Consider the following 27,966-nt stretch of genomic DNA (forward strand, 5'->3'; position numbering starts at 1 on the left):
CAATAATACACATTTTACCATGAAATTTATAATCAGGCATATAAGTAAGTAGAAAATGTATGAAAGCAAGACCATCAGAAAAAATGTTTCTGGCCAAAACTTGAATATAAAATGCCAGCCATGAATTATATATGTAGATGTTCTGGGATAGAAAAATCAAGCTCAAATTAGGATTTAGGAAGAGAAGATCCAGTCTTGGCTGAGCAGGTAGAGAGGGTTGAATGCCTGATACTGGTTGATTGGACCTGAAAAACAGAAGGGTTGACCCCATGGCTTTGATGATGCTTTGATGTTTTTCATGGCTTTGATCTGCTTCTCATCTGCTCCCCATCATTACCAAAGAAAAACTTCAGAGGGAAAACAGTCTTCAGTTTATTCTCTACAGAAAAGCAGAAGAATCCCAAGAAAGGGAAAAGGTGTAAAAACCTTCCTTTCCTTCCCCTTTATTCACTCATGTCGCCTCTAATTTCAAAGAAAAAGTGATGCCTGCCTCTTTTGAGGGCCTCCTCATAACATACTGAGTGCTTGTGCTCCTGGGCCCCCTGCTCCTCAAGATCTTCCTGAATTCTTAGATCATTTCGACAGGGGGCAGAATTCCACAGATTTATATACTTAAAATTCACTTTCCTATTCAAGGTAACACATTTATTGAAGGCCAGGAATTGAAAGTACCAGATTTTCACCTGTAGAACAGAGACCCAGAGAGAGGAACACAGAAACCATGGGGAGAAGGCTTTCATGCCACAGAGAGGGAGGTAACAGAAGACCACTTCACCAAGCATAATTTTTTAAAACCCAGCTCTGATCCTTTCAATAACTCACAAATAAAGACTGTATGGTGAGAATTTTTCTCCAACACAGAAAACAAAAGTACAATTCAGAGAGAACATTGCCACCATTAAATACTGCCACTTGTGATGTTCTTTTCTTTAAACATACACTTTCTTGTGGAGATTTCCTCCCTTCACATTATCATTGTGATGTAATTATTCTTTCATGTGCTTGACTGTGGGCTTAGGCATGTAAGAGACCTGAATGAAACATAACGTTACTTACAGGCTTTTGGGGGAAATAAGAATACATGAAAGATAGAAATTTTCTATAAGTAGAGTTTAGTACACAACACTATCGAAGTAAGAAAGACAGAGATTTTCTTCACCTTGAGAAAATCAGGGAAATTTTCATGGTTTCATAGGCTAAGGGCTGGAAAAAGACTTGGACATGCAGAATCAGAGAGATTCCAAGTGAGAAATGCATTAAGAATAAAGACAAATGCAATTTCAAAATTTCAGTGTCCTCCGTCTTTCCAGATCACTACTTCTAGTAGTCTGATTATAACAATCCACTGATTCCCACTCAGAACTATAATCCATTGAGCCTATTTACCTTGCACTCATTTCATGGCAGGAGTGAACATCAACATTTTAGGAATAAGTGAAATAAAACGGACTAGGAAGTGTGAATTTAATTCAGATGACCACTATATCTACTTCTGCAGTCAAGAATTCCTTAGAAGAAATGGAGTAGCCCTCACAGTTAAAATGCAGTACTTGGGTGCAATCTTAAACACGACAGAATGATCTCAGTTCATTTCCAAGGCAAACCACTCAACATCACAGTAAAACACCCTGGTGCTGGGAAAGACTGAGGGCATGAGAAGAAGGGGGCAACAGAGGATGAGATGGTTGGATGGCATCATTAACTCAGTGGACATGATTCTGAGCACACTTGGGGACATAGTGAAGGACAGGGAAGTCTGGCCTGCTGCAGTCCATTGGTTCACAAAGAGTCAGACATGACTGAGCAACTGAACGACAACAACAAGAGCCTTTCATTCACCTTCACTTCCCTCAACAATTAATGTACTTTCTTCCTTGGCTTGAAGTCTATGATCAACTATTATCAGTATTCCCTGGCATGAATCCCCAATTCCCTTGACCTTCTCTATACTTGCTGGGCAAAAATACAACCATGGCTTAAATTAAACTTTTCTCTATCTATACTAAGCAGATAATCATCACAGGGTAAAAATACATGGTCATGCTATCCTATCTCTCTTAAATTCACTACCCCAAGTGGATCCTTAAGACAGTCAGTCAATTATATTTTGTAGTCTATTTGCTTTTTTCTCTTTCTCATATTTTTTCTCTTTCCCAAAAGCCAATGTCTCCTTCCCAACCTCCCTGTCATCAATGACCTTACTTCCAAATTTACTAAGAAAATAAAAAACATCAAAAGAGAACATCTACAGCCACGCATAAAGACATCTTTTACTATTTGTACCCTGAACTCTGCAACTTTCTTATTAATACAGATCAACACTGTGTGCTGCCACCTAAGCTTGGCCTCCCCATTTGTGTACTGGATGCCATCCAGGAACATCATGCCAGTAAATTGTTCATCTCTATCCATATCATCAAGTTTTCCCTCCTCTTCTGGATTATTCCCAACAGTATAAATACATGCTTTTATTTGTCTTTACTAAAAGAAATGAATAAATATAATAAAACAAACAAATTTATGTATCTGAACTATTTCTCAATGAACTTGTTCTTTTTTAACTGTTGAACTCACTTCCCTCCCAGGTCTCTTACCACACTTCTCCACTGCCCTTGATGGTTAAACTTCACAAGGGAGTTTCTTATGCTCATTGACTCCAGCTTCTGACTTCTCATTGTCTCGGGAACTTATTAGTTTCCATTGTTTTCTCTCTAGCACTTCACACAATGTGCTCTTGTCCAGGACATAGGTGATACTCTTTTGTCAATCCAATGGTCAGTTTTCAGTTCTTATTTTATTGACCTCTCAATAATATTTAACACACTTAATTCTTTCTTGACACATCTGACTTATGCAATTTCCAGTTTTATCCTTCTTCATTTCTTACTCCCTCTTATCTTCTGCTGATTTCTTCTCATTTACAAGCCCTCTTAACAAACGGACTAGAAGCTTAAATTTGGATCTCTTTTTCTAAACCCTTTACTTCTGTGGTAACTACCCAAGTTCTATGGATCTGCAAGGTCCTACTCCATTAGTCCCAACTCCGATCTCACCTCCTACCAACTTGCTCTCTTCAAGCTCAGAGGCTTCTCTGTCTTTGGTGAAGCTCATCAGATAGAATCAAAGTCTTTGCATTTGCTATTTCTCTAACTGAAATACTTTCTCTTTGGCTATCCACTGAATTTGCTCACTCACCTCATTAAAACTTGAGCTTTGATGACATATTTTGCAAAAAGCTAATGACCTGGTTTACATGTTATAATTATTTTCCTCCAAAATAACTCTTTTCAAAGCTATAATTAAACATTAGCTTTAATGAGTTAAAGCCTCTCTATATGTTAAAGATTAAAATTATATTAGATAATTTATATATATTTTAAATAAATGTCCAGGAGATAGTTAAATAGCATAAATATTTGTCACTATATCTCTATACCCTAATGTTTTATTAAAATTAATATTTTAATTTCAAAGCAAATTAAAAGAACTTTTAAGTTTCTTTTAAAGTCATTTTATACTTTTATGCAATTTCTAATGCATCCCCTAAATAACAACCCCTCATCTCATATAAATCTTTGCTCAAATAATACCTTCTCAGAGACACTTTCTCTGAATATTTTAAATTGCAAACTTCACCCCAAGGCCCTTCTTCCCTCTCTCTGCTTGACTTTTTCCTCCATAGCTTTCACCACCATCGAATGTATGCATTTTTATTTAATCTGTTTAATACATGTAACTATTATCTGTTGTTAGTTCTACAATGCAAATTCAATTAGGACAGGTATCTTCAATGTGTTTTGTTCATTGCTGAGTCCCAATACCTAGAAAAGAGCTTGGCATATACTAGATGCTCAGTAGATATTGAATGGATGATTTAATGAATAATTTTTATTGGGCTTAAAAATAAGCATTACATTAAATAATATGGCAATAATAATAATAATAGGTGTTAGTACTGAAGCTATTCATGTTAACAGATTTAATTCAACATAATACAGTATCACTGAGTTAGACATATTGTACTAAAACAGAAAACATATTGATAGTAAGAAAAGTTTCCCACTATTTGAACTTTCTAGTCCAGATTTAGTCTCAATTAATAACACAGGGAAAATGCTCTACTAGCAGTATTAATAGTAAATTGTTAGCATTTATCAACTCTGATTTGCCTAGTAATAAAAAAAATTGTTACAAAGTTTTAATATGTTTCTTAGAATTTTTTCACTCTAAAGTTAATAACCATAGATCAAATGAGAGCAGGTGAATACACAAAATAATGGAGATGCTAATAAATATATTTATTTAATTTTTATAAAAGTTAATAACCACAGATCAAATTTGGTTTACAGTGGTGCTAAAAGCCAAGATGACAATAAAATGCCAGTAACTATATTTATATTTGTGATCTTTCTTTGAGGTTTTTTTTTTCAATTTTCATTGTAAACCAGATAATTCACTGATTATGCAGGAAAGCATGTAAGCTACAAACCGCATTTGTTTGACCCAAGTGCCTCTCTCCTCAACCACTCGTTTCAGGATTACACTTCAGGTTATTCTTTTTGACCTTCTAAGATTTCAAAGTAACCATCATTGGTATTATAAAAGGAAAAGTATTTTTAAAGGAATTAAAACTATCAACTTAGCAAATGTTAAATAGTGTCCATAAAAACAATTTTTCTAGGAGGTAGACTCACTTTTGTTCTGGAATTTCTCATTAGGTAGCTTGTGTTTACAAGGAAATTAAGCACTTTACCTCTTTTGTAATGGTATATTGTTTGGATAAAACCATCTAATAATACTAAAACATACACTGCATAACTACGGTACACTGCTTAAAACACATCCATCAAAAAGAACAATAGCTAGATGTTTCCTTCTTGATTTAAAAGGATGTGGCTTAAGTGTCTGTACACATAATGATATACTGGTGGAGGAAAAATCAACATTTGAAAGAACAGTGACATTAGAATGGGAAGATCGTTTGTTTTATCAATACTGTTTGCACCAGAAGCAAATACAGAAAATGTTAAACAGTGTCTGTTTGGATTGCAGAACCAAGTTCCCTACTTTCATATATTATGATCTGAAATTATGTTTGAAAGTTGAGTGTCTGGAAATCAGAACCTTTTTGCTGTATGGGAAGCTTCATATAAAAAAAAATACAATTGAATTTTTGAATCAATATTATTTAAATTTATATAAGTAATTAATCATATTGAACATTAGATATAGAAAATGAATAATTTTCTACAGTAAATTACCACCTCCAATTTAACTTTGCCAAATGTTCTTGAAATAATATTTAGTAAGCAGAAGAAATTGGTAATATAGGAACAGACTTTCAGAGAGTGATTTTATAAAAGAATAAACAAGAAACTTTCTCAGGGTTCTGATAAAGATATTATAGTGGCCTTGATACATACAGCTATTCAGTCAACTTCTTTGAATAAAATTTTAAGAGGAGTTAGAACATTGGCCTTCTCTTGATAAAGAGGTTTATAGTAGCTATATCCCTCACTAAACTTTGTCTTCTCTCTGCCCTGGTATCATTGAAATCGTTTCTTGTGCTCAAAGTAAGACATATTTTTAAAGATCACTCTATTTGTCTTTTAATATTACCCTCTCACCCCATGTATTATATTGTTCCCTCTTTCCAGCTTTCTTCTGCTTCTGAGCATTCACTGCTGTCTTTTCATTCATCCTGCACTTTCTTAGTTAGGCATACTTCTCAAACCACTTCCACTGGCCTTCTACTCTATAAACTGAGTTCTCTAAATGGTCACCATGGACAGCTTAATCACCACATTTATTTGCATTGTTATTTAGTTCAGATAGATCCTTATCGAACATTCTGACACTTTTGATTCCATTGGGCATCTTTAAGCTGTCTCCTCCTCACCCTGTTCGCTTATATCTCTTCTGAAGCCAAATGTGCTCCAGCGCCTTCTTTCTCCAGTATGATCCTCTTCATTGGCCATCTCATATTCTCATATTTTAAAATGATGGTTTTATAGAATGAATTGTGATCCCTCAAAGTTTCATATGTTCAAGTCTTAAACTCTAGTGCCTCAGATTGTAACCATATTTGAAGGTAGGGTCTTTAAAGAATTAAATTAAAATGTCATTAAGGTGGGACTCAATCCAATATAATTGGTGTTCTTATAAGAAGAGAAAATTTGAACAGACGTGTATACAAAGAAGACAATCTGGACACAGGGAGAAGATGGCCATCTATAAGCCAAGGAGAGAGACCTAGAGCAGTTTCTTCCCTCACAGCCCTCAAGAGTAAACAGGCTTGTCAGTGGCGCTAGTGGTAAAGAATTCGCCTGCTAATGCAGGAGACATAAGAGATGTGGGTTTGATCCCTGGGTTGGGAAAATCCCCTTAGAGGAGGGCATGGCAACCCACTCCAGTAGTGGGTTGGAATTTTGCCTGGAGAATCCCATGGGCTGAGGAGCTTGGTGGGCTACAGTCCACAAGGTCACAAAGAAACAGACACAAATGAAGTTTCTTAGCACACATACTGTTTAACCACCCAGTCTTCAATCCTTTGTGATGGCAGCACTAGAAAATCCCATGGACGGAGGAGCCTGGAAGGCTGCAGTCCATGGGGTCGCTGAGGGTCGGACACGACTCAGCAACTTCACTTTCACTTTTTACTTTCATGCCTTGGAGAAGGAAATGGCAACCCACTCCAGTGTTCTTGCCTGGAGAATCCCAGGGACAGGGGAGCCTGGTGGGCTGCTGTCTATGGGGTCACACAGAGTCGGACACGACTGAAGCGACTTAGCAGCAGCAGCAGCAGCAAACCAATACAGATGACCTCTCAAAGGTCACTTACAGATCTACCTTTGACACATTGTTTTTTCTGAGTCTTGGATCAGCACTCACAACTGTCTACTGAACATGCCCATCTGCATGTTTTACGAAAAGCAAAAATAAATGTCAAAATGAAATAATCATCTGCCCCAAACCTGCTACTCTTTTCTACTTTTCCTGGAGGACCAACCCCACGTCCAAGGATCCATGGCTGTGCGGGCGCAGGAGGGCCTAGAGGAGCTATCCCACACTGAAGGTCAGGAAGGGCGGTAGTGAGGAGATACCCCTCGTCCAAGGTAGGGAGTAATGGCTTCGCTTTGCTGGAGCAGCCGTGAAGAGATACCCCACGCCCAAGGTAAGAGAAACCCAAGTAAGACGGTAGGTGTTGCAAGAGGGCATCAGAGGGCAGACACACTGAAACCATACTCACAGAAAACTAGTCAATCTAATCACACTAAGACCACACTAACTCAATGAAACTAAGCCATGCCCATGGGACAACCCAAGATGGGTGGGTCATGGTGGAGAAATCTGACAGAATGTGCTCCACTGGAGAAGGGAATGGCAAACCACTTCAGTATTCTTGCCTTGAGAACCCCATGAACAGTATGAAAAGGCAAAATGATAGGATACTGAAAGAGAAACTCCCCAGGTCAGTAGGTTCCCAATATGCTACTGAGATCAGTGGAGAAATAACTCCAGAAAGAATGAAGGTATGGAGCCAAAGCAAAAATAATATCCAGCTGTGGATGTGACTGGTGATAGAAGTAAGGTCTGATGCTGTAAAAAGCAATATTGCATAGGAACCTGGAATGTCAGGTTCATGAATCAAGGCAAATTGGAAGTGGTCAAACAAGAGATGGCAAGAGTGAATGTCTACATTCTAGGAATCAGTGAACTGAAATGGACTAGAATGGGTGAATTTAACTCAGATGATCATTATATCTACTACTGCAGGCAGGAGTCCCTCAGAAGAAATGGAGTAGCCATCATGGTCAACAAAAGAGTCCGAATGCAGTACTTGGATACAATCTCAAAAATGACAGAATGATCTCTGTTCGTTTCCAAGGCAAACCATTCAATATCACAGTAATCCAAGTCTATGCCCCAACCAGTAATGCTGAAGAAGCTGAAGTTGAATGGTTCTATGAAGACCTACAAGACCTTTTAGAACTAACACCCCAAAAAGATATCCTTTTCATTATACGGGACTGGAATGCAAAAGTAGGAAGTCAAGAAACACCTGGAGTAACAGGCAAATTTGGCCTTGGGATACAGAATGAAGCAGGGTAAAGACTAATAGAGTTTTGCCAAGAAAACGCACTGGTCATAACAAACACCCTCTTCCAACAACACAAGAGAAGACTCTATACATGGACATCACCAGATGGTCAACACTGAAATCAGATTGATTATATTCTTTGCAGCCAAAGATGGAGAAGCTCTATACAGTCAGCAAAAACAAGACCAGGAGCTGACTGTGGCTCAGACCATGAACTCCTTATTGCCAAATTCAGACTGAAATTGAAGAAAGTAGGGAAAACCACTAAAGCATTTGGGTATGACCTAAATCAAATCCTTTATGATTATACAGTGGAAGTGAGAAATAGATTTAAGGGCCTAGATCTGATAGATAGAGTGCCTGATGAACTATGGAATGAGGTTCGTGACATTGTACAGGAGACAGGGATCAAGACCATCTCCAAGAAAAAGAAATGCAAAAAAGCAAAATGGCTGTCTGGAGAAGCCTTACAAATAGCTGTGAAAAGAAGAAAAGCAAAAAGCAAAGGAGAAAAGGAAAGATATAAACATCTGAATGCAGAGTTCCAAAGAATAGCAAGGAGAGATAAGAAAGCCTTCTTCAGCAATCAATGCAAAGAAATAGAGGAAAACAATAGAATGGGAAAGACTAGAGATCTCTTTAAGAAAATCAGAGATACCAAAGGAACATTTCATGCAAAGATGGGCTGGATAAAAGACAGAAATGGTATGGACCTAACAGAAGCAGAAGATGATGGCAAGAAGAAGACATGGCAAGAATACACAGAAGAACTGTACAAAAAAGATCTTCATGACCCAGATAATCACGATGGTGTGATCACTCACCTAGAGCCAGACATCCTGGAATGTGAAGTCAAGTGGGCCTTAGAAAGCATCACTACGAACAAAGCTAGTGGAGGTGACGGAATTCCATTGAGCTCTTTCAAATCCTGAAAGATGATGCTGTGAAAGTGCTGCACTCAATATGCCAGCAAATTTGGGAAACTCAGCAGTGGCCACAGGACTGGAAAAGGTCAGTTTTCATTCCAATCCCAAAGAAAGGCAATGCCAAAGAATGCTCAAACTACTGCACAATTGCACTCATCTCACACGCTAGTAAAGTAATGCTCAAAATTCTCCAAGCCAGGCTTCAGCAATACGTGAACCGTGAACTTCCTGATGTTCAAGCTGGTTTTAGAAAAGGCAGAGGAACCAGAGATCAAATTGCCAACATCCGCTGGATCATGGAAAAAGCAAGAGAGTTCCAGAGAAGCATCTATTTCTACTTTATTGACTATGCCAAAGCCTTTGACTGTGTGGATCACAATAAACTGTGGACAATTCTGAAAGAGATGGGAATACCAGACCACCTGACCTGCCTCTTGAGAAATCTGTATGCAGGTCAGGAAGCAAGTTAGAACTGGACATGGGACAACAGACTGGTTCCAACTAGGAAAAGGAGTACGTCAAGGCTGTATATTGTCACCCTGTTTATTTAACTTATATGCAGAGTACACCATGAGAAATGCTGGACTGGAAGAAACACAAGCTGGAATCAAGATTGCTGGGAGAAATATCAATAACCTCAGATATGCAGATGACACCACCCTTATGGCAGAAAGTGAAGAGGAACTAAAAAGCCTCTTAATGAAAGTGAAAGTGGAGAGTGAAAAAGTTGGCTTAAAGCTCAACATTCACAAAATGAAGATCATGGCATCTGGTCCCATCACTTCATGGGAAATAGATGGGGAAAGAGTGGAAACAGTGTCAGACTTTATTTTTCTGGGCTCCAAAATCACTGCAGATGGTGATTGCAGCCATGAAATTAAAAGATGCTTACTCCTTGGAAGGAAAGTTATGATCAACCTAGATAGCATATTCAAAAGCAGAGACATTACTTTGCCAACAAAGGTCCGTCTAGTCAAGGCTATGGTTTTTCCTGTGGTCATGTATGGATGTGAGAGGTGGACTGTGAAGAAGGCTGAGCACAGAAGAATTGATGCTTTTGAACTGTGGTGTTGGAGAAGACTCTTGAGAGTCCCTTGGACTGCAAGGAGATCCAACCAGTTCATTTTGAAGGAGATCAGCCCTGGGATTTCTTTGGAAGGACTGATGCTAAAGCTGAAACTCCAGTACTTTGGCCACCTCATGCGAAGAGTTGACTCATTGGAAAAGACCCTGATGCTGGGAAGGATTGGGGGCAGGAGGAGAAGGGGATGACAGAGGATGAGATGGCTGGATGGCATCACTGACTCGATGGACATGAGTCTCTGTGAACTCCGGGAGTTGGTGATGGACAGGGAGGCCTGGCCTGCTGGGATTCATGGGGTCGCAAAGAGTCGGACAGGACTGAGCGACTGATCTGATCTGATGTCTTAATACTCAACACTCTAAGCTTAGAAGTTCAGAATTATTTTGTGTGTATAATGTTAACTGTAATGTTAAAACTGAGTAACGCAGTGTGCAATGATGTTAGCTAGCAATAATAATTGATATTAGATCAATTATAATAATAATTGATAATAATAATAATTGCTAATAGCTAGCAATAAATGATACATTTCCTTATCTAGGGAATGTTTCGGAATGATTTGTTCCCTATCAAACCATATGCCCTACTAAAAAACTAAATACAAAGAGATAAGAAGAACTACAGAAATTTGAAACATTTTTTAGCAAATGTCTTCAGGACAATTTACTTCATTCAGTGCAGGTAAATTAGTATGATCTCATTTTTAACTGAAAGATGATATGAGTAAGTATATAAAATGTAAATGTATAATTTAGAAATTTTTATACAACCAAACCCCATCTAATCATCAATGTTTTAGATATAAAACATTTTCCAGCATCCTAGAATCCCCTACCTGCCTGATTGAGAAGCAATAATTCCTTTCCTCTTTTATAAAGATTATCACTGTCTTGACATTTGTAGTCACCATTTCTTTACTGCTTCTAGTTTTGCCATGTATCTATGCATACTTAAACAATAGAGCTCAATTTTTGTTTTAATTTTTATATGAACAGAAGCAAAATGTTTATTCTTTATGTTTGGCTTTAATTGCTCAATGCAATGTTTATGAGATTCACCCAGGTCTTTTATTTTATATTGTGTCTATGTGGAGCTATCTTTTAGTTTATCCTAATTTAAATTCTCAAGTCTTCTTGTATAAAGATTGCTATCTTTTATCAGTTCTAGCCATTTCTTAGCCATTGTCTCCTCAGAAACACTTCTCCCCTATCCTTCTTCTAATAGTCCAACCAGAAAATTGAAATTCTTACCCCATCCCACAGGATTCTTAACTACTCAGCATACATGATTAATCTATTTTGCTATACGTGCTGCACTATAAAAAATATCTTTTGACTTATCTTTAGGTTCACTAACTTTTTGTTCATCTAAAATGCTATTAAACTAATCTATGACATTTTTGGGCTACCCCACTGGCTCAGCAGTAAAGAATCTGCCCGCAGTGCAGGAGACCCAGGAGATGCAGGAGACACAGGTTTGATCCCTGGGTCATAAAGATCACCTGGAGGGAAAAAGGGCAATCCACTCCAGTATTCTTGCTGGGAAAATCCCATGGACAGAGGATCCTGGAGGTCAGTCCACGGGGTAGCAGAGTCAGACACGACTGAACATGGTTTGCCACATGCATATTTGCCCCCAAAAGTAAGTCAAAAGATTCAATTTCACTGCGCTCTCTGAATGCAAAGACAACAAAAAAGAAAAAGATGGCTTCTTTTAACTATAGCTATTGTATTTCTCCTTTTTAGAAGTTTCACTTGGTTCATTTTCAAATCTCCTTAGTCATGCAATACTTCCGGTTTCCTGATACCTGAAAAAATGTTCAAGCTTATCTTTTTTGCAGACTCTGTTTCACAGTTCTAATATTTGGACTCTTCAGTTCAGTTCAGTTGCTCAGTCGTGTCCGACTCTTTGCGACCCCATGAATTGCAGTACACCAGGCCTCCCTGTCCATCACAAACTCCCGGAGTTCACTCAGACTCACGTCCATCTAGTCAGTGATGCCATCCAGCCATCTCATCCTCTGTTGTCCCTTTCCCCTCCTGCCCCAACCCCTCCCAGCATCAGGGTCTTTTCCAATGAGTCAACTCTTCGCATGAGGTGGCCAAAGTACTGGAGTTTCAGCTTTAGCATCATTCCTTCGAAAGAACACCCAGGACTGATCTCCTTTAGAATGGACTGGTTGGATATCCTTGCAGTCCAAGGGACTCTCAAGAGTCTTCTCCAACACCACAGTTCAAAAGCATCAATTCTTCAGCACTCAGCTTTCTTCATCGTCCAACTCTCACATCCATACATGACTACTGGAAAAACCATAGCCTTGACTAGACAGACCTTTTTTGGCAAAGTAATGTCTCTGCTTTTTTAAATGCTATTTAGGTTGGTCATAACTTTCCTTCCAATGAATAACCATCTTTTATTTTTCTATTATTATTATTTTTATTTTAATATCACGGCTGCAATCACCATCTGCAGTGATTTTGGAGCCCCCCAAAATAAACTTTGACATCGTTTCCTTAGATGACCTCTTTTGCTCTGAGTTAACCGTGAAGCTTCTTTCTCATGTTGTCATCTTTACTAGTAGGTTTCGTATATTAAAATGTACACTTGTCTTTAAAAACTTATGTTACTTGAGAAAAAGGACAAATATCTATTCCTTCAGAGAAGATGTAAGTTTTTTTTTTTTTCTAGGCATCTAACCAAAACAACTTTCAATAGTCTCCTGATGTTTTTTGGAAACACATGTGATGTTAATTTGATCTGTAAATCAGTTGTGAATTAAGAGCTACAGTGTCTCAAATTTATTCAAGTCTCCCAGATTTATTCAAGCACACAATGGCAACCCACTCCAGTACTCTTGCCTGGAAAATCCCATGAACAGTGGAGCCTGGTATGTTGCAGTCCATGGGGTCGCTAAGAGTCGGACACGACTGAGCGACTTCACTTTCACTTTTCACTTTCATGCTTTGGAGAAGGAAATGGCAACCCACTCCAGTGTTCTTGCCTGGAAAATCCCAGGGATCGGGGAGCCTGATGGGCTGCCGTCTATGGGGTCACACAGAGTCAGACACGATTGAAGTGACTTAGCAGCAGCAGCATTAGTCACATAAAACTGAAATTACCTCATTTATGTTATAATTTCCTCTTATAAGAAGGGACTGTCCAGAAATTTTTAAGAAATTAATAGATGGTTTAGAATGCCAAATTAAATTTCCCATATATAATTATGTTCCAGGGGTATTGTGCTAGTCTGTAATGTAGCTCAGACATGGTGGATATGAAGCAGATAAATTTTTTAAAAACCTATATTGTAGCAGGGGGAGCAAAAAGGGATTGATTGCAATACATGAAAGTTACCTACAAAAAAAGTAATTCTTTGCTAAGGCAGAAGAGTTTTTACTGGATGATCTTCAACCTCAACCCTGTTCTCTACTCCCAGTTACCCTCCCGCTAATAACAAAAAGTCAGAGCATTCTCACTCTACCCTGTAACACAAAATATTACCCAATTCAGAACAGGGATGTACCATCAGGAAACAGGCAGCTGCAGGCAATTCACTGGAGAAGAGAAAATCGTAAATCCTATCAGTCACACTGATTTTCATATTAAAAAATTATGTCCATAGTGAACACCACTGACAGAGTTGCACTTAATATGTTTATTTCACTAAGTGCAGAAAAAAATCCTGTTAACTGTTTGCAGCTACCACTTTGTCACAAGGAAATCCCCTTGCTATAATAGTCTGACATGGAATTTAGACCAATGTAGGACATAGCAACCCACTCCAGTACTCTTGCCTGGAAAATCCCATGGACGGAGGAGCCTGGTAGGCTGCAGTCCATGGGGTCGCTAAGAGTCGGATATGACTGAAGTGATTTAGCAGCAGCAGCAGGACATAAAAAGCAAACCAGTAAGCAGCAATGAAACTGACAAGAAGGCCATCTCTTTTGCTACCTCTGCACTCTTTCATCAATATATGTCTTACTGTCTTGATGAAAAATAGCTAAATAGTTCACACATAATCAATGCTTGCCAGAATTAGATTTATAGGGGCTCCCTTTTCTTTACATCTAAAATTCCCATGTAAAAGTATATTTTTAATTATGGTAAATACTTATGTTTTGATAATGGTTAGTAGTGTTTTTAGTGTTCCAAATAGAAGAAAAAAAAATTAATGACTATTTTTTTAAATAAATCGGTCTTATTTTTTGTATAGTACTCAAGTGAAAAATTCTTAAAATTTCTACGAGAATTTGAAAATAGAATATATTATGCCCACTGGGTTATATCCTGAAATTATATCCTGGATTATATCCTGAGATTATATCCTGGTTTATATCCTGACAACTGATTGTACTCCTGGAGAACACTTCAGTTAGCAACTCCTACAGTGGAATGTAACATACACAGATTAATACAAAGTTTAGATGGATTACAGACTTACATGTGAAAAACAAAACAAAGTTTTAAAATTCACAAATGTGCTTTTAAAATGTTTATTACTTCATTTAAATACAATGTTCATTTTTTATTTCTTCATAATTATCTTTTGGAAAAACTGGCATGTAAATACAAAGTAACAATGAGAAATATCACAGGAACAAATAGTTCCATTACTTCTGACTTTTTTTTTTAAACTACACAACAAATAAAACATAGATCCTCTTGAAAATGGAGAATCAGGGTTAAAAATACATAAATTACCATTAACATAAATTTAAAGGCTTCATATAATAAAATTCTCAGTTTTGAGTCTATTAAATAGACTAGTTATCTATTATAGGCTTCCCTGGTGGTTCAGATGATAAAGAATCTGCCTGCAATGCAGGAGACCCAGGTTCGATCCCTGGGTTTGGAAAATCCCCTGGAGAAGGGAATGGCAACCCATTCCAGTATTCTTGCCTGGAGAATCCCATGTACAGAGGAGTTTGGTGGGCTTCAGTCCATGGAGTTGCAAAGAGTCAGACATGACTAAGCAACTAACAGTTTCACTTCACTTTCATCCTATCACAGGGAATAGTTTGAAATAAGAAATTTTGGCCAGGGCCAACAGATTTACCACTCCCCACCCTCCAAATTTCTTTTAAAGCAGAAATGACACTTAAATGGTTACCTAGGTACTTGACCCTGGCACTCCTATTATGAAGGGAAGTGAAGTGAAGTGAAAGTTGCTCAGTCGTGTCCAACTCTTTGCAACCCAATGGATTATAAGGTCCATGGAATTCTCCACGCCAGAATACCGAAGTGGGTAGCCTTTCCCTTCTCCAGAGGATTTCCCCAACCCAGGGATCGAACCCAGGACTCCTGCACTGCAGGCAGATTCTCTACTAGCTGAGCCACAAGGGAAGCCCAAGAATACTGGAGTGGGTAGTCTATCTCTTCTCCAGCAGATATTCCTGACCTAGGAATAGAACTGGGGTCCCCTGCATTGCTGGCAGATTCATTACCAACTGAGCTATCAAGGAAGCCCAACACTCCAACTATAGGAATTTATTTAAACAGTTCAGGTATAATTTAGAAGACTAGGTTAACAGGTACCCATCATAGCTAAAGCTCCTTTCTGTTTCAGCAAACTGGAATGTTACATTCTTACCCCATGGTCTTGGTAGGAGTTGTAGAATTCTATAATTCTGAAAATAGTTTCTATTTTGACTGATGTAGAATTTGCAGGTCACAAATTAAGGAAAAAGATGAGTACTAATATTTGGAGTGAAGAAGATTGGGAACAAGTAGTCAATGGTGTGGTTTAGCACTTAAAATCAAAATTAAAATATAACAATATCACTTGAAGGACTGAACATTTTATTTACACCAATTATAAAACTTTATGATTTCATATTTGAAGACAGAGTTGCAATATAGGAGAGAATAGCTACATCTTTCTTGGATAGGAGGATTTTGACAACATGTTAGTTTCTTATCAGCACATTTTATGGCATTTTGTTTTAGATAAAGTTGTATGAGATGCATTGTTTACATCAGCAACAAAAATAACTCATGTTCCAGCAAAGGGCTTCATTAGTGCAAATTCAATGTCTATTTACAAGTATATATGATAACTGCATTTTAAAGCAATCTAAGAAGGAATGTATTAAACTTTTCTATTTTTATTCCACTTCACAGAATATATAGATGGTAATCCAGCAATAGACCTGTCTTAATCATAGAATGCAAAATAAACATAACCTTCATTATGAGTAACAAAACAAAAAATTATCCACTTTGAAATTTCAGTATGAGTACTACAATCAAGTACTTTTTAGATTCCCTTTTATTACTTAATCCATAAACTTAATTAGGATATATAAGAAATATTACATTTAAAATAGTTCTTTAAAATATATTTTCACTGGTAACAATTTTGTACATTTTTACAAAATAAAATCTATAAACATTCCTTCATATACATATAGCAAACAGCAAGTAGTGGAAATTATTCTTTTATACATAAACATTTTTTAAAGATATTTACAAGAGAAGATAACCATTTTTCTATCCAAAGATAAAGATTTCCAATATCCCTCTTATTCAACAGATGTTCTTCTCATTTTTTCAGCTAATTCTTTTCTTACTTCAATATGTTTTTCTAAATTTTGCACTTCATGTGGAAGATTGATGTCCCAAACAGACAAGCAAGACTGTATCTCTAGAAAATCAAAAAAACAAATCATGTTACAAAGATCTGCCATGAAACATTTTTATCTTTTGTTAATTTATATTTAGCTGTTGGACCAATGTGTATGTGTGTATATATTTATGTGTGTGTGTGTGTGTGTGTGTGTGTGCTCAGTCATGCCTGACTCTGTGGCCCCATGAACTGTAGCCTTCCAGGCTCCTCTGTCCATGGAATTTTCCAGGCAAGAATACTGGAGCAAGTTGCCATGCCCTCCTCCAGGTCATCTTCCCGACCGAGGGATCGAACCTGGATCTCTTAATTCTCCTGCACTGGCATCTAGGTTCTTTACCATTAGTGCCACCTGGGACTACACACACACACACACACACACACACACACACACACACACACAATATACACATATGCATATAAAAGTAACATACTAAATTATTACCATTTATAAGAAATTATATTTGGAAAGTGTTTTAAAATACATTATAGAACTAACTACTAAATTTTAACAATGGACCTTTAGTAACATAAAACTTCATTTTCTGAAAGAATAAAGCTTTTTCAAACACTTTTCAAAATCAGACTATGATTTGGATAATATGGAGTAGGTAAGATCTAAGGAAAAATACCCATGTTGGGTTTGAGCTAGTTCTCATTTAATAGTGGTTGCTAGCTCTACTTCACCAGAAAAATATATTACACTGCTAAATCACTAAAACTTAATTTTGAAGATTTATTTCTAGATTATTTGAACTATAAAGAAGCTATCAATTAAAAATGCCTAAAGTTGTATGCATATGTAATATTTACCTAAATGTATAAAAACATAATACGTTATAATCATTCATGTCATTGCAGTCTGCTTGGAACACAGTATCCTATTAAACATTACCTTTTTGGTGTTGTGTACCTTCAGCACTTTTCCGGTTATACCCCAAAACCAGCATGACATTTTTAAGGCTTCCTTTATTAAAAAATAAAAGAGTTCTGTTAAAACAATATAATAAGTTGGACTTTAAAGAGTACAACAGTTCATATTTTAAGACACAAAAACCTTGGAAATTAACTTACAATTCCACTACTTAAGAGATCCCTCAACTGAGTTTGAACAAAAAATACTCTGTAAGGTGATGAACGAAAAATACTCTGCAAGGTGACCAGTACGTTTTTAAAGTTAGAAAATTTGATCTACCTTCTTGTTATGATTCTTATTGTGTGAATCTGAGAAAACAGCTTAAATTCTCTGCAAAATGGGCTCAATATTTATATATTACTCCTCCAACAAAAGCTATATATCAAACAGAGTGTGTAAGTTCCTTTTAAAGGAATGTATTAAAGACAGACAAATGGAGTTTTATGGTCTAGTGATGAGATTAGTTACTAAACAGTAACTAAGTTAACTCCGCAAAATGAAACAGCACACACAAAACTTTGAGGTAGGATGAAGCATGTATTTAAGAGGGGCTGAACTTTCTTCTGGAGCAGAAAGAGCAAAGAAGAATACGGCAAAAGACAAGGGTGAGAAAACTGAGGTGAAGCTAGATCATGCCATATATTGTATATTATGTTTAAATTATTAAAAAAATCAATTAAACCCATTGAAATTGCCCTTTAATGTCAGTAATGAACAACCATTTGGATACCAAGTACATACAAATTAAAGGATACAACAACCTTGGTGAGTAAGACTAGAGAGACAACCCCCCATACACCTACTACTTTGCTTGCATGGACAAGTGTCCTGGCAGTCGTTAGTCACTGCTGCTGCTGCTGCTAAGTCGCTTCAGTCGTGTCCGCCCCTAATTCTAACTTTCCTGCAACTCTGACACCTATTCATGGAAAATTTGTGAGACTGAAGAGAAACATTGGTCTGTCCTTAATACATTCCTGTAAAAGGGTTTACTGTTGTCTTCATCCTGTTCCAACATTTTTATCATTCATTTGCTAAAGTTACATCCATTGATGTTGTTCAGTAGCTAGGTCATGTCCGACTCTTTTGTGACCCCACGGATGGTAGCCCACCAGGCTCCTCTGTCCATGGGATCTCCCAACAACAATACTGGAGTGGGTTGCCATGGTCTCCTCCAGGGAATCTTCCTGACCCAGAGATCAAATTCACGTCTGCATTACAGGTGGATTTTTTTCACTGTGGAGCCACCAGGGAAGCACCAAAGTTACATAAACTCTAGTTTTATAGAACTTAAGCCCATTTTTGTGATCAACTCTGTATAAATACTAAGTCTATTCCCTAAAGCAAATAACTAGTCAAAATAAGAGTTAAGTGTGAGCATCATGTGCTATCATGATTTCTTCATAGTTGAGTAGAAAAGTAGGAACAACAGAAAACATAAAGTAAATAAAACATAATGATTTCTTAATATTTGTATATAGATTATGAAGTATATATTGCTATAAGAATATACACTGGTAGCAATATATACTGTACAAAAATATAAATTTATTTACAGAAAGAAAAACTAAATGGTATTCCTTAACAAGGGTAGAAAGTTTAAACTAAGATCAAAATAATCATCTGCTTATAACATTATATATTTTTTGCCTTAATTATAAAGAAAAAAGAGAAAGTAAGACCTAAATTTAGTGTTCATTTGAAATACCTGCTTCTCTTATGGGACTAAAAACATCTACTCACTTCATGCTTATAAGGCCCCTATTCAAAATATATCTTGCAAAATTTCACTATGAATTTCTGAGACACTTCATAAAATGTTGGGAAGTGAAGAAAAAACATATTCTTATAGTCTTAAGAGAATATGAAAAAAGATTTAAAGGAAGTAAACTTGCCTAACTGTGCAGTCATCATGACTCTAACAGAATCACAAAAGTTGTGAATTATACGTATAATCCGACGAGTTGAAAGATCAAGGAGTAAGATATGGCCTCCTCCAGTTCCTATCCAGAGAGCAGTGTTCTTCTGGAGGCAGAGAGTCTTCACTCTCCCAGAATAAGACATTTTGTGTTTCAATTCCTTGCTTACTCTGACCAGTTCCTCCCTAAACCATAAAGAAAGCATGCATTAATCCTTTTTGTTCAAAAATAAAGAGATAAAATAAATGTGACTATATATACAGACACACACACATAATATATATATACAACATTTTGGATTATGAATACATGACAAGAATCATTACATATCATTAAAATTATATGAAATTTTGCTAAATATAGAATGTCAAATTTTGCTAAATATAGAACGTCAAAGAGCCACATTTTGCTACTTAAAGCATAAATTATCAAAGATAACACAACAATTGCCTCTCAACTTCAAGAAACTCTGAAATAAATAAGATGGATATAATTTTTATATATAACAAACCTATACAATGCAGCAAAAAATGAATAGTATCTGTTCAATATAAAGAAAAAAAGCATTACTTTCAACATTTTTTCATGAAGTTTAAAAGTTATAAAAGAAAATAAAAACTATAATCATCTACATGTAAAAGATATGAATCCAAATCACTGAATTTTTTCCTGAGCTAATGAATAATTCATGACAAAAATGAGGTATCCAGAAGTAAAAAATTCCAATAATTTTAGAACTCTAGGAAAGGACTAGGCAGAACTGTCAGGTCTTCCAAACAGAAATCTCCTCACCATCCAGAGAAAAACTAAAGTGTTAGTAAACTTTGAAATCTCAATTTACAGATATGGTATATAATCAAAATGTTCTCTAGAAGATAAAAAAAAAAAATTCTATACAGTAAAACCAAAATAAAACTATATAGTAGCTAGCAAATAAAACTGGTGATGGTCCTGGACGCCAGCGGCAGCACACAAGGTGTGCGGGTGATGTGAAGTCTCCTACACACTTGAGCCTGGTCAGTCTAGCACATTTTCCACCCAGATTTTATATTGTTTTGTGACTTTTTCTTTGTAATACTTTGTAATAGACATGTAAGAAACCATGTCTATTATGATTCTATTTTTTTCCAAAGACGAAATTTGCTGGATACCAACAGATGGTGCCAAAAATTATTAACGATTTTGTTTCTAAATTTTTTTAACATTTATCTATTTAGAAGTATAAAGGAAGAAAAATAAGCCATAATTTCTCCCTCTGTGAAATCTGAAGGGTAAGGACAGTTCTTACAGGCATGAAATAAAGAAGCAATGACACTGTACCTACATTCAACAACACAGTGCACACTTAAACATTTGTTAAGCAGACAGGTCCCATAGTACTCTTTCCACAATAAAAGAAATTAAAGAAAATATTAATTTACTTTAAAAAGTGCACACAATCTATTAGTTCACAGAGTTTTTCAGTCTTCTTATCCCACACTTCCACAAATGGGCTATTTTTCTTAGCAACATAGAGAGCCGTGTCTACCACCACTGCTATGATGTTGGAATCACAGAAAGATGCATAGGAAAATCTAGAGGGAAAGAAAAGAATGTCATTTAATTTTTTTTTATTATTTTCAAATGTAATACAACTTCATATTAGCTCTTAATGCATATAAAGGATTAACACTATTTTGAAAAAGAAGCAATTATTTCATATTATCCCCTAACCATTCTGAACAGAATACTTTGATACTTCACCTACTTCTGGTTACTTCATATTTCTTCCTTGATAATAAAATTTAAATTTGCTTCCTATTTTATTTTCTATTTTATTAATTTCAGTTTTATCTGGTTATTTATAGAATATTATTTTATCTGAATATGTAAAGTATCTTGATGTCTAAGAAAATCATCATAATATCTGTAACTTTATAATACTGAAAAAAAATCCACATTGTCAAGAATGACTGGGATATTAAGGGTCACCCATTTACACTTAAAATCATAAGACCTTTAAATCCACCTTAGTGGCAGTCTTCAAATATTAAAATATATCTGCCTCAACACAAGCTAGTCAAGGTATGGGGGAAAAAAATCCACACCATCATCCAAATATTAGAATGCAAATTGTCATTTTTCTTTCCCCTTTGAAAATAAAGGAAAATGACAGACATTTTTAAACATCTACCTTCCAACCTAGTATATTTGGCATTTCACAAACAGATTGGCAACCAAAGGCCCCATCTGCATGGCAAACTCCAAGTTGTACTTCAAGGCTTAATTTAAATGTCAGCTCCTCTCAAATTCTTCCCTGACTTACTGAAACAGACCAGTCATTCCTTTTTCCATAACTGATGCATTAAATATAAAATATTAATCTATAATGATATTACAGATATTATTAAATATAAAATCATATTCATTAGTATGTCCTGACACTACCCTGTCTGTTTGCCATGGTATCTTCCTAATTGGAGAGAGATATTAGACAATGGGTGACAACTTCTGAGAAGTGTCTGTGAAACTGGGTCCTAATCTCTTTCTGAAAATGAATATCTTTGAGAGCCTGATATTTATGGCCATTCTATCTAGTAAAGCACCTATATTCCAAATCTTAAAGGGAATTTTAGGGGGCTAATTGATACCATGACCTCATAACATTCTATGTAAAATACAAGAATGCGGGGAGGGGGATGCTTTTCTTCTTATATCTTCAGGCCTGTTTAAGTTGGTTAAAAGTGGAAATTACAGAATAAGAATGTGCGTGTGTGCTAAATTGCTTCAGTCATATCTGACTCTTTGCAACCTTACGAACTATAGCCCGCCTGGCTCCTCTGTCCATGGGATTCTCCAGGCAAGAATACTGGAGTGGGTTGCCACTTCCTTCTCCAGGGGATCTTCCCAACCCAGCAATCAAACCCGTGTCTCTTACATCTCCTACACTGGGAGGCAGGTCCTTTGCCACTACCGCCACCTGGGAAGCCCAAGTGAGAATACGTTTAACCAAATATTTACCACATGCTAGGAAACAAATCTCCGGGAAAAAAAAAAACAACAGAAAATCCTCATGCATGAGAACTTACCATATATAGCAGTGTATCTGAACTCTGACCACACTTTAGAATCACTTGAGAGTCAAACATAAATACAAACATGGGGGACCCACCCCAGTCTTAATTCATCTGCTTTAATTGCTTTGAGGCAGGTCTTGGGCATCAGATTATTTTTAGCTACCTAGTGGCTTCTAATGTGCAGCCAATTAAGCAGTATGTCTAGTGGTATTGAGAAAATTATTTTTAAAAGTACATTTATAAACTTTTGTGACAGCTATTGTGAGGGGAAATAACAAATACAATGGAAGAAAAAAAATCTAAGGCACCTAATTGCCACAGTGGGATCACAGACAGCCACCCAGAAGTGACTCTTAGACTAAACAGACAAGAGGCATAGTAGTCATCCAGAAAAACAAAGAACCATATGTAAAGACTGGAGTGAAAGGGAGCATGCTGTCTTCAAAACTGAGACAAATTCATTTTGGCTAAGGCACAGAGGGTAAGGAGGTTGCAAAATATGAATCTACAGAGATGAGCAAGGACTAAATCATGAAAGTCTGGTAAGTCATCTCAAGGAACTTGGACTTCATGCAAAGGACATTGGAATATCACTGATCACTTCTCAGCAGGAGAGTGGCATCAGCTTGATTTGCATTTTAGAACAATCCCTCTGCCTGAATGTTGGGAATGGATTGAAGGGAAGACAATCAGAGGTTTGAGAACTCTCTGCTATTGTTAAAATGGCCAGGCCTTTGATGGTAGATGGCAGCTTGGCCCATGGTAGCAGCAAACAGTAAGAAGTATACGTATTTGAGAGTCAAGAAGAGCATCAACTGGATAAAGAATTAGAAATAGAAGAATCGAGGATTTTTCCCAAGTTTCAGTCTTGGGCAATTAGATGGATGTTGAAAAACTAGGATATGCCCTGAGATAAAGATTTCTCACTTAAAGCTAATAATAACCATGATAATTATCTAACATTTATTGAGAGCTTACCAAGTGCTGGATCTCATATCAAGTTCCTTATATTACTTTTTATTCTTTAGTTTTTCAAGTATCTCTTTGAGACAGGGTACATTACCACCCTCAGGTTAGAGAGGACTGAAGATTTGAGAAGAGCTTGCCAAGTTCACATAACCAATACATGACAAAGCCAGATATGAACAATCTATGCTCTTATCCAAACCCTACACTGCTTCTCACTGAGGAATATGATGAATAAGAACCAACTGCAATGCTTTCGTTAAAACACAATTTAAAAAACTGAAACAACAAATTGGAACAAGGTTTATATTTTATTTTATTCTGCTTGAAATTGGTATAACTTTTCTTTTGAGGAAATGTCTGCATAATTATCAACTCTAGAGAGGACTTAATTCCTAAGGTTCATTTCCTACAATCAATAGTTAAAATTATCCACAGGGAAAGTGTGCAAGATAAGTGGAGGAGAAGACCCTGAGCCGAACTCTTCTCACAGGCACACCATCACAACTATTTGAAAAACAATCATAGATTAAAAAAAGACTAGAACCTACCAGAAAAGATCTTCTACAACCAAAAATACAAAGAAGAAATCAAATTGAGAGAGGTAAAAGGGACTGGGCCATGATATAGTCCAATCCAATACCCCCAGGTAGGCGCTTCACAAATGGGAGAATATTTACAACTGCAGAAGCACTCCCAAAGGAGTGAGAAGTTCAAACCCCACTTTAAGCTCTCCAACCCAGAAGCCCTGCACCAGGAAGATGAGCCCCCAGGGCATTTCGTATTGAATGGCAGTGGGGCTTGCTTTCGGGAGTCCCAGAGGGCTGAGGAAAACAGAGAATTCACACTTAAAGGGCATACACCACATAGTCTGGACTAGAAGGCAGAAGCTGGGTTAGGAGGCAACTGCAGCTCACCCAGGGGACACAGACACGGGCAGGCCAACACAAGCTTCAAGAAACCAGAGGCCACACAGCCAGATATTTCAGGAACCAGTCCCACCCACCAACAACATGCTTTGGGACTCCTTAGCCCTGAAACAAGAATCCAGGACTTGGTTCTGCTTTCCAGTAAGCCACACTAGCTCCATGACCTGGTTTTATCCATTGATGGGCAGGCAATAGCCCCTGGGTCTCCTGGACCCTGACTCCACCCACCAGTAACCCAGCAAAAGTCCAGGGCTCCCCAAAGTTCCACAATCAGATGCCTGATAACCCAGTACCACAAACCAGAGGTCATCTCAGCCTCCATACAAGGCAAGATTGAGCAACCAAATGGACCAGCCGACCAAGTTTAGCAGACTGCTCACATAGTCCATCAGCTGCAACAGAAAGACCCTTGCAGCCCTCATGGGGGAACCTGTAGAGAATATGGCACTGGTGATGAGAGGGGAATACACTGCTGAGAACAAAAGGTGTCTCCTGCAAAAGGCCAGTTCTTCAAAGTCAGAAAACATAACCAACCTACCAGATAAGTTAATATAAAAAAGCAATTTAGGCAAAATTAAGTGACAGAGGAACATGTTTCAAATGAAGAAACAAGATAAAACTCTAGAAGAAGAGCTAAGTAAAGTTGAGTTAGGCAATCAACCTGATAAAGAGTTCAGAGTAGTGATCATAAAAATGATCAAAGAACTCAAGAGAATTGATGCACAGAGCAAGACATTAGAAGTTTTAACAAAGATTTATAAAATACAAACAACAACCAAACAGAGATAAAGAATATAAGTGAAATTTAAAATGTACTAGAAGAAATCAATAGTAGATTAAATGATACAGATGAATGAATCAATAACCTGGAAGAAACAGTCGTGGAAATCAATGATGCTTAACAGAAAAAAAATAATAATGAAAGACATGAGGACAATTTAAGAGACTTCTGGGACAACATCAAGCCCAATAATATTCACTATAAAGTGAATAGGGGTCCAAGAAGAAGAAGAGAGACAGAAAGAAAGGAGCTGAGAGCATAATAGAAGTTATAACAGATGAAAAATTCCCTAACCTGGGAAAGGAAATATATAAATTCAGAAAGCAGAGTTCCATAGAGGATTAACTCAAAAACAAACATACCAAGACACAGTATTTATTTATTTAATTAAAATTATTTAACTAAAATAAAAAATAAAGATATAGAGATAATATTATAATAAAAGAGAAAAACAACAAATAACATACAAAGGAATTCCCATAATGTTATCAGCTTATTTTTCAGCAGAAACTCTGCAGGCCAGAAGGAAGTGGTATGGTATATTTAAAATGATGAAAGGGAAAAACTTAAAAACCAAGAATACTCTATCCAGCAAAGCTCTCATTCAGATTTGATGGAGAAATCAAAAACTTCACAGACAAGCAAAAGCTAAAAAAGTTCAGCACAACTAAACCAGCCTCACAAGAAATGTTAAAGTAACTCTTTAAGTGATAAAGGAAGGGCCACAAGAAAATTGAAAATTATAAATTGAAAAACTTCATCAGTAAGGGCAAACTGGTGCTAAAGATAGGAAAGCACCCACACACAGAGCTAGTAGTAAGGGTAAAAGACAAAAGTAGTAAATTCCTGTATATCCACAATAAGAAGGTAAGAGACATGCAAAGAAATTATATGTAAAATATGGTATTAAAAATCATAATTGTGAGGGGAGGAGAGTACAAATGCAAGGTTGATAAAATGTATTTGAAATTAAGAGATCAGCAACTTAAAACAGTTAAAGACTATGCCTGCTATGCAGGAGACCTGGGCTTGATCCCTGGGTCGGGAACATCCCGTGGAGAAGGGAATGGTTACCCACTCCAGTATTCTCGCCTGGAAAATTCAATGGTCAGAAGAGCCTAGCAGGCTACACCATGGGTTGAAAAGTGTCAGACACAACTGAGAGATTCTCACTTGTATTTTTTTCCATATATATTTCCACATGTAAAACTCACAGTAGTGACAAGCCAAAAGTCTGTAATAGATACAAACAGAAAAAGGAATAAAGCACTAAAGATATTTATCAAAATACAAGAGAAAAGAACAAAAGAAGAAAGGAACAAAACGCACCTACAAAAACAAACTCAACACATTTAACAAAATGGCAAAAAGAACATACATATGAATAACTATTTTAAATGTAAATTGGACTAAATGCTTTAATCAAAGACAGAGTGGTAAAATGGATACAGAAACAAGATTTGTATATCTGCAGCCTACAAAGACTCAATTCAGATATAAAACTGACTGAAAGTTCAGGGACAGAAAAAGGTATTCCATGCAAATGGAAATTTAAGAAGAGCTGGGCAGCGATACTTATAACAGAAAAATAGATTTCAAAACAAAGACTTTTACAGGAAACAAAGAAGGACATTACATAATGATCAAGGGATCATTCAAAAAAGATATAACAATTGTTATATTCACCCAACATATAAAAACCTAAATACATAAACCAAATATTAACAGAAATAAAGGGAGAAATCAACAGTAATACAGTAATAGTTGAGGACCTTAACACACTACTTACATCAATGGACAGATCATCCATACAGAAAATCAATAAGGAAATACTGGCCTTAAATAACAAATCATACCAGATGAATTTTACACATATATAAACTGAAGCACATTCTATTCAAAAGCATTTGAATGCACATTCTTTTCAAGTACACATGTAACATACTCTTGGATAGGTCACATGCTAGACCAAAAAATAAGCCTCAGTAAATTTAGAAAATTCAGTTCAGTCCAGTTCAGTTCAGTCACTCAGTCGTGTCTGACTCTTTGCAAACCCATGAACTTGAGCACACCAGGCTTTCCTGTTCATCACCAACTCCTGGAGCCTACCCAAACCCATGTCCACTGAGTCGATGATGCCATCCAGCCATCTCATCCTCTTCCATCCCCTTCTCCTCCTGCCCCCAATCCCTCCCAGCATCAGAGTCTTTTCCAATGAGTCAACTCTTCACATGAGGTGGCAAAATATTGGAGTTTCAGCTTCAATATCAGTCCTTCCAATGAACACCCAGGACTGATCTCCTTTAGAATGGACTGGTTGGAGCTCCTTGCAGTCCAAGGGACTCTCAAGAGTCTTCTCCAATACCACAGTTCAAAAGCATCAATTCTTCGGCACTCAGCTTTCTTTATAGTCCAACTCCCACATCCATACATGAGTACTGGAAAAACCATAGCCTTGACTAGACGGACCTTTGTTGGTAAAGTAATGTCACTGCTTTTTAATATGCTGGCTAGGTTGGTCATAACTTTCCTTCCAAGGAGTAAGCGTCTTTTAATTTCCTGGCTGCAATCACCATCTGCAGTGATTTTGGAGACCCCAAAAATAAATTCTGACACCATTTCCACTGTTTCCCCATCTATTTCCCATGAAGTGATGGGACCAGATACCA

At 36.8% G+C, this 27,966-nt stretch overlaps 1 protein-coding gene across 6 annotated transcripts in view; it reads right to left on the bottom strand.

Moving 5' to 3' along the window:
- Positions 1-15,889: 15,889 nt before the first annotated feature.
- LRRK2 (leucine rich repeat kinase 2) overlaps positions 15,890-27,966 on the bottom strand; it is a 204,458-nt gene continuing 192,381 nt past the window's right edge. For all 6 annotated transcript variants that reach the window (XM_061416444.1, XM_061416443.1, XM_061416446.1 and 3 more), the window contains 4 exons: positions 20,987-21,139; positions 19,542-19,750; positions 17,629-17,700; positions 15,890-16,754 (listed from right to left, as the gene is read on the bottom strand). In XM_061416444.1, the coding sequence (XP_061272428.1) occupies positions 16,633-16,754; positions 17,629-17,700; positions 19,542-19,750; positions 20,987-21,139 (556 nt within the window). In that variant the 3' untranslated portion in view covers positions 15,890-16,632. The remainder of the gene's footprint in view (positions 16,755-17,628; positions 17,701-19,541; positions 19,751-20,986; positions 21,140-27,966) is intronic.

This window comes from Bos javanicus, chromosome 5, assembly GCF_032452875.1.
Source record: "Bos javanicus breed banteng chromosome 5, ARS-OSU_banteng_1.0, whole genome shotgun sequence".
In the NCBI taxonomy this organism is placed as follows: Eukaryota; Metazoa; Chordata; class Mammalia; order Artiodactyla; family Bovidae; genus Bos; species Bos javanicus.